Here is a 14797-nt window from a genome sequence, read left to right as displayed (position 1 = left end):
CGAAAACATTCAAGTCGCAAGGCGTTTGGGACCCAAGGTACGACTGTATCGGTGCTTGCGATCTGATGGCAACCCACCAAGTACAGATTGAAAATGATAGCCCTGAGTGTGTGTCATTCTAGTCTGTTAAATAGAAGAAATGATGCATGCATGCATAGGCTAGGCAACTGGGTTCAAACAAAGAGCCAGTGTGGCATAATGATTATAGTGTGCTGGACCATGACCTCGGAGACCAAGGTTCAAATCCCCACTCAGTCATTAAGCTCATTGGGCCAGTCACCATCTCTTAGCCTAACCTGCCTCACAGGGTTGTTGTGAAGGTGAAATGGGGGGGGGGGAGAAGGAGAACCATGTACATACCACCTTAACCTCCTTGGAAGAAAAAGGCGGTATATAAATGCTAATAATAATAATAATAATAATAATAATAATGGCAAAGGCTATATGGTGGGCTATAATTAGGGCAAATCTGTCCATTTCTCATTTTCCCTGTTAAGTTCAGGTCTCAACATCAGTTTGATGATCAGTTTTTTAAAGTCCTCATGAAATTTTTGTCAGCATTTCAGAACAAATGTCTCCTAATGTACAGATTTTTGTATGTTTTTGCCTGATCTGCACACTTTACATAGCAAATCCATTGTATTTTGATATTTGTTGGAGGCCGCCCAGAGTGGCTGGGGAGACCCGGCCAGATGGGCGGGGTATAAATAATAAATTATTATTATTATTATTATTAGTTGTTGGAGAATTGCACTGCAGAATTTGGAAAAGTGCAGATTTTGAAGCATGGCTGTTTTCCTCTTCATATACTGTTTCAGGAAGTGCAAATTAGGTAGATTTAATATGCAAACTGAATTTCTCCTGCGGCCCAAAATGACACATGAACAATAACATTCTTTACATGTCCAATTTCATGTTTAAATTGGGCCTGCCCCCTTAAGATTTGGCTTCAGTGTACTTGTAATTCTTTCTCTCTCTCTCTCTCTCTCTCTGTTTTAGTAGATATAGATTTATGTTTATTATCGCTCATGCTTCTGTGTATCCTGCTGGTGGCAGCACTGCCTTGAGTAAACTAAATTATCTGTGTAGTTCTGCCAGAATAGAAATTCCAAACTAAGGAAATCTCCGCCTCCCCTCTTTTCGTTTCACCCCTCTGCATACTTGGGGCGACGGAAATAGCGTGTCTCCCTCCTCCTTCCACCACCCTGCGCTGAGCCGGGGACAGTTCCCTGACAGTTCTTAATCCAAGTTGTTCATAAACTAAGCTGTTCTTAAACCAAGGTACCACTGTACTTGAAAGCAGTGAAAATCCCTTCTGCTGCTTCTGAGGGCCTTCGAAAGATGGCACGGGGAGAGTTATATATCTGAGAGCCAGTGTGGTGTAGTGGTTAAGAGCGGTAGACTCGTAATCTGGTGAACCAGGTTCGCGTCTCCGCTCCTCCACATGCAGCTGCTGGGTGACCTTGGGCTAGTCACACTTCTCTGAAGTCTCTCAGCCTCACTCACCTCACAGAGTGTTTGTTGTGGGGGAGGAAGGGAAAGGAGAATGTTAGCCGCTTTGAGACTCCTTCGGGTAGTGATAAAGCAGGATATCCAATCCAAACTCTTCTTTTTCTTCATCACTCCGTTCCATGCTCTGAAACACACTCACTTTACCCTTGTGCCTTTACAATACACAGACTGAATGGCCCCCTCTCTTCATCAAGTTCCGGGAGACCTGGGGAGGGCAGACTAGTTGCCGTTGGATTTTGCAGACCCAGAAGGGCTGGCTGTTCCCTCTCCCGAGTCTGCTGGAGGAAAGGATGCAAAGCGAGTGCCTTCAAAGCATGCAACAAAATGAGTGAATTGTCCCCACTTTGCTTTGTGAAGTCAGACACCAGAGGCAGTGATAGGAGAGAGAGAGAGAGAGTGCCATTTTTTCCAAATCTCTGCAAAGCCCAGTATAAAATGGGAGAAGCAAGGGGGAGAGTCTGTTTCTCCCACCTGGCATTCAGTGAGAGAGCCTTCCCTCTGAATTCTCTGTGGTGCGTGGAGAATTTGGGAGAGGCAGAAAGGATAAAGGGGGCCTCCCGTGTTTTCCCAGGATTGGGGGGAAATGTTTTCCAGGTCATTTTCCTCGTTGCTTAAAGCAGGCATTGGCAAACTCAGCCCTCCAGATGTTTCGGGACTACAATTCCCATCACCCCTGACCGCTGGTCCTATTAGCTAGGGATGATGGGAGTTGTAGTCCCAAAACATCTGGAGGACTGAGTTTTCCTATGCCTGGCTTAAAGGGAAAACCTGTGGCCGTATATGCATAATCCTGTATCCAGTGTCTTGCCATTTTCTTCGAAGTCACTTTCTTGACCTGGTGCAATTACTTCTGAATAGTTATTATATATATCGAGTGTTTAAAACCAGTAGATGATGTAAAACATGTTTTTAAAATAAAATAAAAACGTATTTCTTTCCTCCCTCAGACAGTGCTGTGTAGGAACAGAACTGGTAGATTGGATAATGCAGCAGAGTTCGTGCGTTCATTTACGGACGCAGGCTGTGGGCATGTGGCAAGTATTGCTGGAGGAGGGTGTTCTCAATCATGGTAAGAGAAGCTCTTTTGCTTTATAGGAAATTCCTCCCACTCGGATCAGTGTTTCCAAAACGTGGGTGTCCAGCTGGTTTTGTGTGTGTTTGTGTGTGTTTGGACGGACTACAACTCCCATCATCCCTAGCTAACAAAACGCAGTGGCCAGGGATGATTGGAATTGTAGTCTGAAAACAGCTGGAGACTCAAGTTTGGAAAACACTTTACTAGATCCATGGCACAGATTCCTTAGCAATCCCCAAAAGGGATCACAGTTCTTTTAGGAACATAACCCATCTGTGAAAATGCATAATATTATAGAGTGTCTTTATTATAGAACAGGGGTCGGCAAGGCATACCTTGCCTGGGTCAGTTTACTGCCGCGGAGCCCCCTCTGTGGGCTGGATTGCGCACATGCCCGTGATTTCTGGCATCTGCGTCTGCACAGATGTGATTTCCGGTGTCTGCGTCTGCGCAGACACAGTTTTCAGCATCTGCGCATGCCCAGACACGATTTCCGGCACCGCTTGGCGAGTCCCCGCGCCGCGCTGCGCCGGTTTAGCGCAGCGCATGGGGACTCGGTGACCGGGCAGTTCGGTTCGGGGGCAGCTCGGGGGCCAGTAAAACGACCTCCGTGGGCCGCTTGTGGCCCATGGGCCTTAGGTTGCCGACCCCTGTTATAGAATGTCGGTATTTTGCAGGAGGGATTTGGGTGCATACTGGGAAATTTGGATTGTGCCATTCAAATGGTGGGGAAGGGGGTTGGTACGCTTTCGCCCCAACTTAATTAAATAATTAATTTTTTATTTATTAATTTTATATACCGCCTTTCATCAAAACATCTCAGGGCGGTTAATGTCTGTTTCTTTTGTAAACTGGCGGGATTTTGTTGAATAGTTGGCTACCACCCATTGAGTTGTATAGCAGTAAGGTGGGTTGTTTTTTTTGTTTTTTTTAAATACCCCCATACTTACATCTGCGTAACTCTGGGTTATATGATGCTGCGGGATTGTGTAATGCTAACAGTGTTATGGCACTTAGGAACTTGCTCATAGATAGATAGAAATGTTTGGTGAGATAATGACCTAATAATAATAATAATAATAATAATAATAATAATAATAATAATAATATATTTATACCCCGCCTATCTGGCTGTGTTTGCGCAGCCACTCTGGGTGGCTCCCAACAGAATATTAAAAACACGATAAAACAATCAAACATTAAAAACTTCCCTAAACAGGGCTGCCTTCAGATGTCTTCTAAAAGTCAAATAGTTCTTTATTTCCTTGGTATCTGATGGGAGGGCGTTCCACAGGACAGGCATAACTACTGAGAAGGCCCTCTGCCTGGTTCCCTGTAACCTTACTTCTTGCAGTGAGGGAACTGCCAGAAGGCCCTCAGAGCTGGACCTCAGTGCCCAGGCTGAACGATGGGGGTGGTGATGTTCCTCTTGACTATGCAAGGGCGGAAAGAGCCTGCCAACCTCCAACATTCCTTTATGTACCAACCCTACTCCTCCACTGCCAAATTTCGTGCTTATCTCTGAAGGGGCTTGCATTGCCAATTGCAAGGAGGTTCGTAAGCATGTTCACCCTGAATGCAGACTGAATGCATGATGAGGCAAGTGTATCTTAACTATGCAGGTGCTACATGAGAAGGATTTCTGCTAGCATAATGGGGATTTTCCCCCTGCCCACCCCTGCCCACACACCCAGTTGGCTTCGGGGAGTCGGGGAAACCCCCAGAACAGTGCTTGAGGGGAGGAGAGGGGTGGGGATCGTTCTCTCTGGCAAGCCAAAATGCTCGCCCTGATGCAATGATCAGAAGACAGTGATGTTGAATTTCTCCCAGAGTTCTCCCATTGAGAACTAATGCTTCTGGGCCATGATACCTTGTTTAAGCTATAACGCCTTCCTGTGCTAATTGTTACATTCGTATTGATGATGTTTTCAGTGGATCAAGAACAAAACTTCCAGGACAAATACTTGTTTTATCGGTTTTTGGACGATGAGCACGAAGATGCCCCGATGCCAACCGAGGAAGAGAAGAAAGAATGCGATGAAGAACTGCAAGACACCATGCTTCTGCTCTCGCAGATTGGACCAGACGCCCATATGAGGATGATCCTCAGAAAGCCGTAAGATAATCAGCAGTTACTGGCAGCAGTCTTATGCCCATGCTAGATAACTAGGTTGTCACTCGCCCTTCAATAACTCTGTGGCCACAGTCCAACATTTGCCTGACACCTTTCTCCTGTTAGTGAGCAAGCTACTTAGGATAGGATGATTTGAAAGGATAGGATGATTTGAGGTTACTTTTCAGTTTCTTCCTTTCTTTGTTGCGTGTTAATGGGTGGAAAAGGCCACAAGTTTATTGGTTATGGATGTTGAGCGGTATTGGTTTAGGTACTGGATTTTACCGACTATATCTGACCCCAGCCCATGTGCTGGGAGTCCCGGTCAACTAGGAACTCCCCCTGGGGTCACCGATCGGGGGGGTGCCTTAGGCCCTAACCTCCCTAGGCTTCAGACAGGGCCACCCCCACCCCCCCGGAATCCTTTAACGGAATACCCTTCAAATTGCGGGGCAGGAGATGGCACAACCTTCCCTCATCACTTCTACAGAAATATTCCAATGCCTAACCGCCAAAACCAAGACTTGTGACGAATTGGTACGAGGTAGGCGAAAAACCAAATGGCCGGTGCCAGTTTGCCAAGTGGAAAATATTCCTACCACGCCCCTCAATGGCGACCAACCGAAGTCCATAGGAAGGTCCAGAAAAGAAAACCTTGAAGGGAGGGAGGGTGGGAAAACCGGAGCAGCTGGAAGCGGGTAAGATAGCGATCCCCCTGCTGCGTCCTGCCTAAATAGGGCAGGCCACACCCCCAGGCCAACCAGATTGGTCGGCTGGTGGCTGACGCAACCAGGATTCCCCCCAATCGCGCAGGGCTAGGAATCACCGCAACACCACCTCCTGCTCAAGCGGAAGTGGCTTTTTTAAAATACAAAGAAAGGTGCATGCATCTTGGAGCTTGGCTGTCAGTGTAAAAGAGAGAGTATGAAGCTGTTTTGGATAAGTTTGTTGATTTCTTCCAGCAGTCTCTTGAGGAAAGTCTCTTGCAAAGTTTCCTTCAGCTTTCTGGGTCCTTCTTGTCCATATCCCTTTGCTTCCCTTCTCACCTCAATAACCTGGGTATGAGTCATGCTGTCATGTAGCCTTTGTATTTTAAGTTGTAGGCATCTATTGCAGTATCCCTGTTGTATATGAATACTTTAAGATCTTTCTCAAAGGACCAGTTCTGGCTCTCTCCACTGTCTGCAGGATGTTGGAAGGTCTCAAAGATGCAAGGCCTTTTCATATTTGGCACCAGAATTGTGGAATTCCTTGAAGACATTAATTCTGTTAATTCTCTCCCTTCCGTTGATGTATACAAATAGATTTATGCTATTTGTATGTGATGTGAAGAGAAAAGAGGGTACATTATTGTTTTCACACTTCTTGTTGTTGTTCAGTCATTCAGTCATGTCCGACTCTTCGTGACCCCATGGACCAGAGCACGCCAGGCACACCTATCCTTCATTGCCTCTCGCAGTTTGGCCAAACTCATGTTAGTAGCTTTGAGAACACTGTCCAACCATCTCATCCTCTGTCGTCCCCTTCTCCTTGTGCCCTCCATCTTTCCCAACATCAGGGTCTTTTCTAGGGAGTCTTCTCTTCTCATGAGGTGGCCAAAGTACTGGAACCTCAACTTCAGGATCTGTCTTTCTAGTGAGCACTCAGGGCTGATTTCTTTAAGAATGGATAGGTTCACACTTACACCTTCTGTTTGTGAAAGCCAATGTGTGGGATGTACAAAGGTAAAGGGACCCCTGACCATTAGGTCTAGTTGCGGACGACTCTGGGGTTGCAGCGCTCATCTCACTTTACTGGCCGAGGGAGCTGGCGTACAGCTTCCGGGTCATGTGGCCAGCATGACTAAGCTGCTTCTGGCGAACCAGAGCAGCGCACGGAAATGCCGTTTATCTTCCCGCCAGAGCGATATCTATTTATCTACTTGGACTTCATGCTTTCAAACCGCTAGGTTGGCAGGAGCTCACCCCGCCGTGGGGATTCGAACCGCCGACCTTCTGATGGGCAAGCACTAGGCTCTGTGGTTTAACCCACAGCACCACCCGCGTCCCTTGTGTGGGACGTAGAGCTATATTAATAGATGAAATAGGGGTATCCTTTCCCATTAATATATCTATAACGGAGTCAAATGTCTTCCTTTTCTTCAAAGTTGTTACAATAATATCTGAGAGGAACTGTAGCTCTCTATAGTTCTGTAGCTCTCTCTATACCCCCTCCCCAAAAAAAAGACTGGGTCTCAGATGGCCTTCTTTTTCTTTTTCGCTGGAGTGGCAAGTCCTCTGACCCAGCACAGGATTTGAGTTACCTTAATGGGCCTTTTTCTTAGAAAGAATCAAGTAGAAGAAGAAGAAGAAGAGTTTGGATTTGATATCCTGCTTTAGAGGGGTAAGGGCATAAACCAATGGCTGGACTGTACCACTTCCAATTGCCACTGGGGGTCCATGTGAGAATACAGTCGTACCTTGGAAGTCAAAATGCCTTGCAAGTGGAATGTTTTGGCTCCCAAATGCCGTAAACCCGGAAGTGAGTGTTCCGGTTTGCAAACGTTCTTTTGGAACCTGAACGTCTGACGCAGGTTCCGTGGCTTCCGATTGGCTGCAGGAGCTTCCTGCAGCCAATCGGAAGCCGTCCTTGGTTTCCAAACATTTTGGAAGTTGAACCGACTTCTGGAACGGATTCCGTTCAACTTCTGAGGTACAACTGTACTCCACTGTTCCCTACATATGCAAATCTATATATCAGGGAGAAAAGTTCTAATCTCCTCCTCCTCCAAGTTTCAATATGGTCCCTATCATGGGAAGGTATTGTATCATGTTAGTCCCGATCTGTATTCCATGGTATATTTCAGACACAGATTTACTGTCTCATCTGTGGGAACTTGCCCTGGTTTTGACATGTTATCCTGGCCATACGATTAAAGTTTTACAAGAGGTGTAGAATATTGGTTCTGTATTGGCTTGAAAAAATAACTTCCCATTTGCATATTGGCACAGCTGCTGCCTTTGACTTGCAACTCTCCAAGAGGATGCAAAAAAAACTCGCGTAATTACCGTGAAAGAAATAATGCAATTTCAAAAAGAAAAAAAAAAATGCTGAAAAGATCACTTTGAGCATTTGATTGTATAATGACGCTGTTGCTTTAAAAGGTGCTTTCTATTGTTTCCAATTTGAAACTCACTTGCAGAATGTGTCACTTGTTTTGACAGGCAACTTTAAAAATTCTCTATTTATTACATTAACTGCAACGTTTTAACTGTCAATTGATGAAAGAAAGTCTGTAGTGTTGTTGTTTTTTTAAAAGAAAAGAAGGCAGAAAAGAAAGCTGTAAGGGGGGGAAATTCGCAGACTCTTGTTGCTATTGATAAGGTTGCTGCCCCCCCCCCCCGGTTTTCTTGTTAAAAACATGCATTGCTAGAAATGTAAAATTAGCTTCTTCTTTTTCAGTGCAAGCAACAAAGCTGCGAGTAGAAATCCATAGTTATGCGCCTGGAAAAAATATTTGAAAGCTGTGACTTAATTTTTTTATTTCTGCAATTCAGGAATGACAACCTAAATTGAATTTTTATTTATTAATCTGTATCTAGCTGATTGCACAAATTCAAGGAGTTAAAAACGACGAATCGAATCCAGTATTTAACAAGGGAATTGTTGACTGTAATACGCAGTTGCTGTGTGACGAGGCTATGGATCCTTTCTTGCTACTTTGCCCAGTTTTCCAAGTGCCATACTGGGCATGTTGCAAGATCTCTCTCAGTCTTCAAACATACTAATAGCAGTTACAGGAAACCCCAATTTTGATCACTGGGGGAGCAAATTTACTCCTTTTTCCAGCACCGTTTTTCTTATTAAAACCCTTCCCCCCACTCCACCCCACTATCAGCCCTTGAGGTCAAGACATAAAGCAGGCCAGTATCAGCACTCAACACATTTTGGCAAGTACTGTGGCCCACTAGCCCCAGCAGTGGCCACAGGGGCCACCCCCCTGCCTGCTCAGCCCAGTGGCGGAGGAAGGGGGTGCAGTGAGGGCGGTCCGCCCCGGGTGTCACCACTGAGGGGGGTGACAAAATGCCAGACGGCACTCACCGCAGGGCCTGCAGCGTGCCCAAGCCACGCGTCTCTCCTGGGAGTGACACAGTGGCTTGGGCGCCCTCAGGCTCCACGCTGCCCCCAAACGGTCCACCCACCACCTCCCCCTCAGCTGTAGGGTGGCTGAGTGGGAGGAGGCAGACCCGCCCCCACGCAAGGAACGTGCACCGCCCCAGGTGCCCGATTGGCTTGCTCCGCTGCTGGTTCAGCCCCCAGAGTATTGCACACATACACAGGCAGGGATGGCGGAAGCCGCAAAAGTGCTTTTGCACTCACCAAACACCTCCCCTGATCTAGCTGGTTGGCTGACATACCCAATAGCGGCACACAGGAATTGGTTATGAGGGAGCCAGGTAACCACTGTTCTGTTCATATAAAAACAGTGTGGAAGGGAAGGTGGGAAGTCAAGTTATAAGAGAAATGTATAACATATTTGAAGTTTGAAATTAATTGGTTAAAGTTATGAAAATGTAAAAATAACAATATTGTAGTAGTAGTAGTAATAATAATAATAATAATAATAATAATAATAATAATAAGGGTCGGGACACATAACTATAGTTCCCTATACAACGCCTGACATATAGTAGACCCGAAATAAAATTATATTGTCTGCCATCTTGTCCTCTACGCCCTGATCTTTTTTCTTCTTGGACAGAGGTTTATCCAAGTTTGCTGTAAGAACAGGGATAAGCAGGCACTGTGAGGCACAGCAGGGCTTGTATACTGAGATGCAATTTTCATTCTTGTCCACACGGCAGCAACAGAGAAACTCGGTGTCTGTGACCTTGATAGACTACTCAAGCAGCCAACGGTGTTTATTGATCATGTAATTTCACCCAAGCTCTCCCTTCCACTAATGTGTAGTTTGCTTCTCCCGGAACCTCCCATTACTTTATCTTGGGTATAACTAAGACATAGCTCACCCAACGGGTTTCCTGCAGAAAGTAGGTCTTCACACAGCAGGATCCGAGAAATCTACATCATTGGTGCACCACACCGCTTAATACCTTCCCATACCTGGACAAGTCTGAGATGCCTCTGCAACAGACCATGTGACATTTTCACTCGTGTTAAAGGAAAGCTTAAAGTATATATGAATCAGAACGGCATGTCTGCCAGATAAAAAGCAGGTCGTTAATGCAGTGGGAATTTAGGGGCTTATACCTGTGTGGCTGCTTACCAAAATAAATCAAAAAACGCCCCAAATGAATGCAAGCGCGCACACACGTAAAATAAAAAGCACATTTGCAACTGCACTGATGAAATGCTGCCAGCAAATAATAAAAAGATGATATCCATACAATTAAAAACTTCTAATTAGGTGCTGCTTTTAAAAGGTAATGATGACATGGAAAGGGGAAAAATAGAGTCAGCATTTTGATCTTGAGCCTGCCAATCTTCAGATATGCACATGTAGCAGTCACATTTATAATTATCACCAGATATGAATTTCCAGATCTGCCCTTTTCTCTGTCCAACCAACAACTGATGTGGATTTGGTGGGAAATCAAGAAAGGGCCTTTTTAGTGGCTATATCCAGATTTTGAAAATTCATTTTCAAAAATGTTCGTTTAGCCTCCTTGTTGCTCGGTTTCTGGCAGGTGGCAAAAAAACCCTTTTTATTTAAACAGGGCTTTTTTTCTCTTTTGCCTGTTGCGTTGTGTTTAATCTCTATTTTAAAATTTAACTATGTTTTTAAACTGGCTGCCATCTGATAATGCTTTTTATGCAGTGTTATTACTTTTATGTAGATTGTTTATTTTTAATGGTGGAATTTATTAATGTTAAACTGCAAACATAATAAATGAATGAATAATAAAACATGTCTTTGAATAGAAAAATCTAACCATAGTTTGTTTTGCCGATGAAAGTTATAATAACAAAAAAGATGTTTCAACTAGAGATACACTTTTATACAGTATGTCTTTTCGTTTTGCTGTTATTCTGTGCTACTTTCCAAACATGTTCCATTGCAACTTAGTAAATGTTTTGCCTACATTTTAACCGTTTGGCAGACCCAATCTCGCCATGTTTACTTGGAAGAAAATTCCACTGATTTCTATGGTATATACTTCCATGTCTGTGTGCATAGGATTCAAGTTATTTGGCAGAATAGTGTAGAATCAAGTCCAGTCAAAGGCAATTATGGGGTTGTGGCACTCATCTCGCTTTCAGGCCAAGGGAGCTGGTGTTTGTCCACAGACAGCTTTCCGGGTCATGTGGCCAGCATGACTAAACCACTTCTGGCACAACGGGAAACAGTGACAGAAACCAGAGTGCACGGAAACGCCGTTTACCTTCCTGACACAGCAGTACTGTACCTATCTATCTACTTGCACTGGCATGCTTTCGAACTGCTAGGTGGGCAGGAGCTGGGACAGAGCAATGGGAGCTCACCCTGTCACAGGGATTCGAACCGCCGACCTTCTGATCGGCAAGCCCAGGAGGCTCAGTGGTTTAGACCACAGCGTCACCCGCGCCCCCACCAAAATCTCCCTGTAGCTGTACTAATGCAGATTTTGCTTTATATCGACTAACATAAGAAACTCATAATATTATAATGTAATATGTTCTCTTCCACACACACAAAATGCAGTTTCCTGTGTGCCATGTTATCATTGACAACGGGGGCTTTTCAAACATGGCACTTCAGCCGAGAGATCTTGACTTTTTTTTTGCAGACTTTTCTGCCACGAAAAGGTATTCATGGGCCAGAAATTAAAAGCAACTCTTCATTCAATACATTCCAATTAGAAACCACGACCCCCTCCCCCCCAAAAAAAACCTGCTTTGAGATTTTGGCTCCAGAAAAGTTTAGCAACTCTGTTATAGGCACACTTGATGAAAAATAGCTTCCTTGACAGATCTGTGAGGTAATGTCACTTTAGATTTCAAATGACCTTTTCCGGGGCTACATCTATTTAAATGAGAAATTCCAGCCCACTTCTTTTTGGCAAAGATGAAATACCGTAACTGCTGAGTGAAAAGATTGCCGGCTAGTGCCACAAACCTTTCTCTCTCCCTCTCTCTCTTCCTCCCTCATACATTATTTATACGGACGGTTGAAAAGAAGGGAGCTTCACACAGGCGGCAAATACACCTCTATTTAGTGTGACTTTTCTGGCCAGGACGATGAGAAAATTTCTTTTGAATTTTGAAGCGTTTCAAAGCAAAGTCAGCCATTTTGCAGAGTTTTTGTTAATAGAGAGAGAGAGATGGAGAATGTAAAGGGAACCTCGCTAGATCAGACCAAAGACCTATCTGGTCCAGGACCCTGTTTCTCCACAGTGGCCAATCAGATGCCTCTGCGAAGCCCATAACCAGGACATAACACAATGGTCCTCTCCTGCTGTGGTTCCTTAGCAACAGGTATTCTCCGCATCAAGCCCAAAATTCTTTACCCTAGCTATGGAGAGGAAGGAGTTATCTGATTCCAGGTATAGGTAATTTTGGGGGATGCGTTGGTGAGGTAAAGGCAAACGACCCCTGGACGGTTAAGTCCAGTCACAGGCGACTGGGGTTGCGGCGCTCATCTCGCTTTCAGGCCGAGGAACCCAGCGTTTGTCCACAGACAGCTTTTTCGGGTCATGTGGCCAGCATGACTAAACCGCTTCTAGTGCAATGAAACACCGTGACGGAAACAAGAGCGCATGCAAACGCCATTTACATAGCCGTCAATTTTTCCCTTTTCTTGCGAGGAATCCTATTCGGAATAAGGGAATTTCCCTTAAAAAGGGGGGAAAGTTGACAGCTATGCATTTACCTTCCCACCGCAGCAGTACCTATTTATCTACTTGCACTGGTGTGCTTTTGAACTGCTAGGTTGGCAGGAGCTGGGACAGAGCAACGGGAGCTCATCCCGTTGCGGGGATTCGATCTGCTGACAAACCCAGGAGGCTCAGTGGTTTAAACCATGGCACCATCCATGTCCCTTTACCCTTTGCCTTGCTTTGGTGAATACAATGTGTGAATGCAATTAGTCCGTTTGAAGAATATGCAAGACTGCAGAATGCTCTTGTATGGAAACAATTAGTTTTAAAGTCAGTTAACTATGGTCAGATAGTATGGTCTGAAAGCCCGTAAAGGCTGCCATCTTGCAGAAGTTCTTTAGGGCTGGATCTGATCAGTGTCTGGACGGCTGATTTCCTGTAGCCACATGTATGCCACCTTAGGTTCTTTGCCGAAATAAAGGTAGAATATAAATGTAAGACAACAACAAACAAACTCCTTGATCTCATATGGACAAACAGTTCACTTAAATTTAGTTCATGATATTCTGTTGCTGTTGTTCAGTTTGTAATATTTGTGTATGCTTTATCATAGGCCAGGCCAGAGAACTGCTGATGACCTGGAAATTATATATGAAGAACTTCTGCACATTAAAGCTTTGTCTCATCTTTCAACAACAGTGAGCATTTTATATTTTGTGACCCTTAATGGCAAATAAATAGAATTGTAGCTGACTGATGCCTCCCTCTATACGGGTACGAAAGGGAAATAGTATTGGATTGTGAGGACAAGCGCTGTCGCAGCCAATCATTTTGTTACACATTCACAATGATTTGTGCTCATGATGGTATCTGGGCAGTTACACACAATCATACTTTCAATACTACTTGCACCTGAAAAATAAGTTTCAGGGCAGACTTACCACTTCATTTCCCATCATTTCATGTCCCATTACTACCTGCTGAAACCCCAGCACTTTTTATATATCACAGATATGAGTTTTATTGCACTATGGTGCCGGAGTGCCCCAATAGCAATAATGTAGTAACCTTGGGGAAGGATTGCAGAATGATTAATAAAGCGGAATTAGGTGCGAACAGTCCAGTATATATCCACCACTACTGTCTTGTTGTTTTTGCAATGACACGTTGCAGAATATACTTCACAAACAATACAAAACCCAGCGATCCGGAAGGACCCATACATATATAAGAGTGACTGGGTGGGCATGTGGTGTGTGAGCCGGTGTCCTCCATATAATTGCATTTATACAAGGAATTTGTATGCTCTTGGGTTTGATTATGTTGATCCCATAGCACTATGTCAGGCTGCTGTCTACCACTTCCTGCTAAATCCTACCAAATTATTTAGAGAGTCATGTACCTTCTGCATGACTTCTCACACTCTCTTTGCATTCCACAACAGATGCAATAACCACCCTACACTGATGAAGATGCTCAACGCCACTTTCTGGGACTGTTTTGGCACCCGTTCCCTTCCGAACCCCCCACCCCCACCTTTCCTATGAATTTATATATAACTACACAAGTCAAGGGTGTAAAAACAAAACCATAATGCTTGTTGTTTGTCTTGCTTCAAGGTAAAGCGGGAGCTAGCAGGTGTTCTAGTGTTTGAGTCACATCCCAAAGCAGGAACCGTCTGTAAGTGAAATTAATTTTCTCACAGGTTTACACTTGAGCTAACTGTATTGAGCTAATTGCCTTTGGCACTGCAATTGAAAATTCAGTACCTGCGGGCAAAAAAGGAGCACAAAACCTTAAGGAATTTGCTGGGCCATTTCTACTGGGTCGTGTATCCCATGTTACCTGAGTGGCTAAGCACAAGAGTCTTTTACCTGATTCTGGACAATTCCACCCCCCCCCCGCCCTGCCCCCACTTCCATTGCAGCTCTGTTTAACACAGCCCACCAAGTTTGGCAGATCTCCTCAAAACCCTCCGGAGAGAGTTTGGAGGTGGGGTACAAGGAGCTTTAGGGAAGAGGGTAAGGAAAGATTTGTTGCGTGAGCTGTCTTCTGCATGCTCAACCTTGGATAAAAACCACTGCTATTTTTTTCTAGAAAAAGAGGTGCCAGAACTCACCATGAACGCTTCCCTCATTCTCTTACAAATGGCAATGGCGCCCACCAAAGAGGTGCTGGAGCTGAGTTTCTCTTGAGTTCCCTTGGGGGGGAAAAAGCCCTGGATAAATCCCATTATGTATGGGATGAATTTGATACAGGACTCAGGTCTTTGTTAACCACAGGGAAGGATTCAGTAGTTCC

At 44.7% G+C, this 14797-nt stretch overlaps 1 protein-coding gene across 2 annotated transcripts in view; it reads left to right on the top strand.

Annotated features, from left to right (window-relative positions):
• RAPGEF4 (Rap guanine nucleotide exchange factor 4) overlaps window positions 1-14797 on the top strand; it is a 150735-nt gene that overhangs the window by 92767 nt on the left and 43171 nt on the right. Inside the window, exons 9-12 of one of the 2 annotated variants that reach the window (XM_033168022.1) lie at window positions 2460-2581; window positions 4520-4703; window positions 13110-13194; window positions 14116-14176. In XM_033168022.1, coding sequence (XP_033023913.1) covers window positions 2460-2581; window positions 4520-4703; window positions 13110-13194; window positions 14116-14176 — 452 coding nt within the window. Of the gene's footprint in view, window positions 1-2459; window positions 2582-4519; window positions 4720-13109; window positions 13195-14115; window positions 14177-14797 lie in introns of those variants that run through there. The other variant, XM_033168011.1, reaches the window with a different exon arrangement.

The sequence above is a fragment of the Lacerta agilis genome, chromosome 1, assembly GCF_009819535.1.
Source record: "Lacerta agilis isolate rLacAgi1 chromosome 1, rLacAgi1.pri, whole genome shotgun sequence".
Lineage (NCBI taxonomy): Eukaryota > Metazoa > Chordata > Lepidosauria > Squamata > Lacertidae > Lacerta > Lacerta agilis.
The sequence above is the reverse complement of the archived record's forward strand: the minus strand, read 5'-3'. Positions and strand labels throughout refer to the sequence as shown.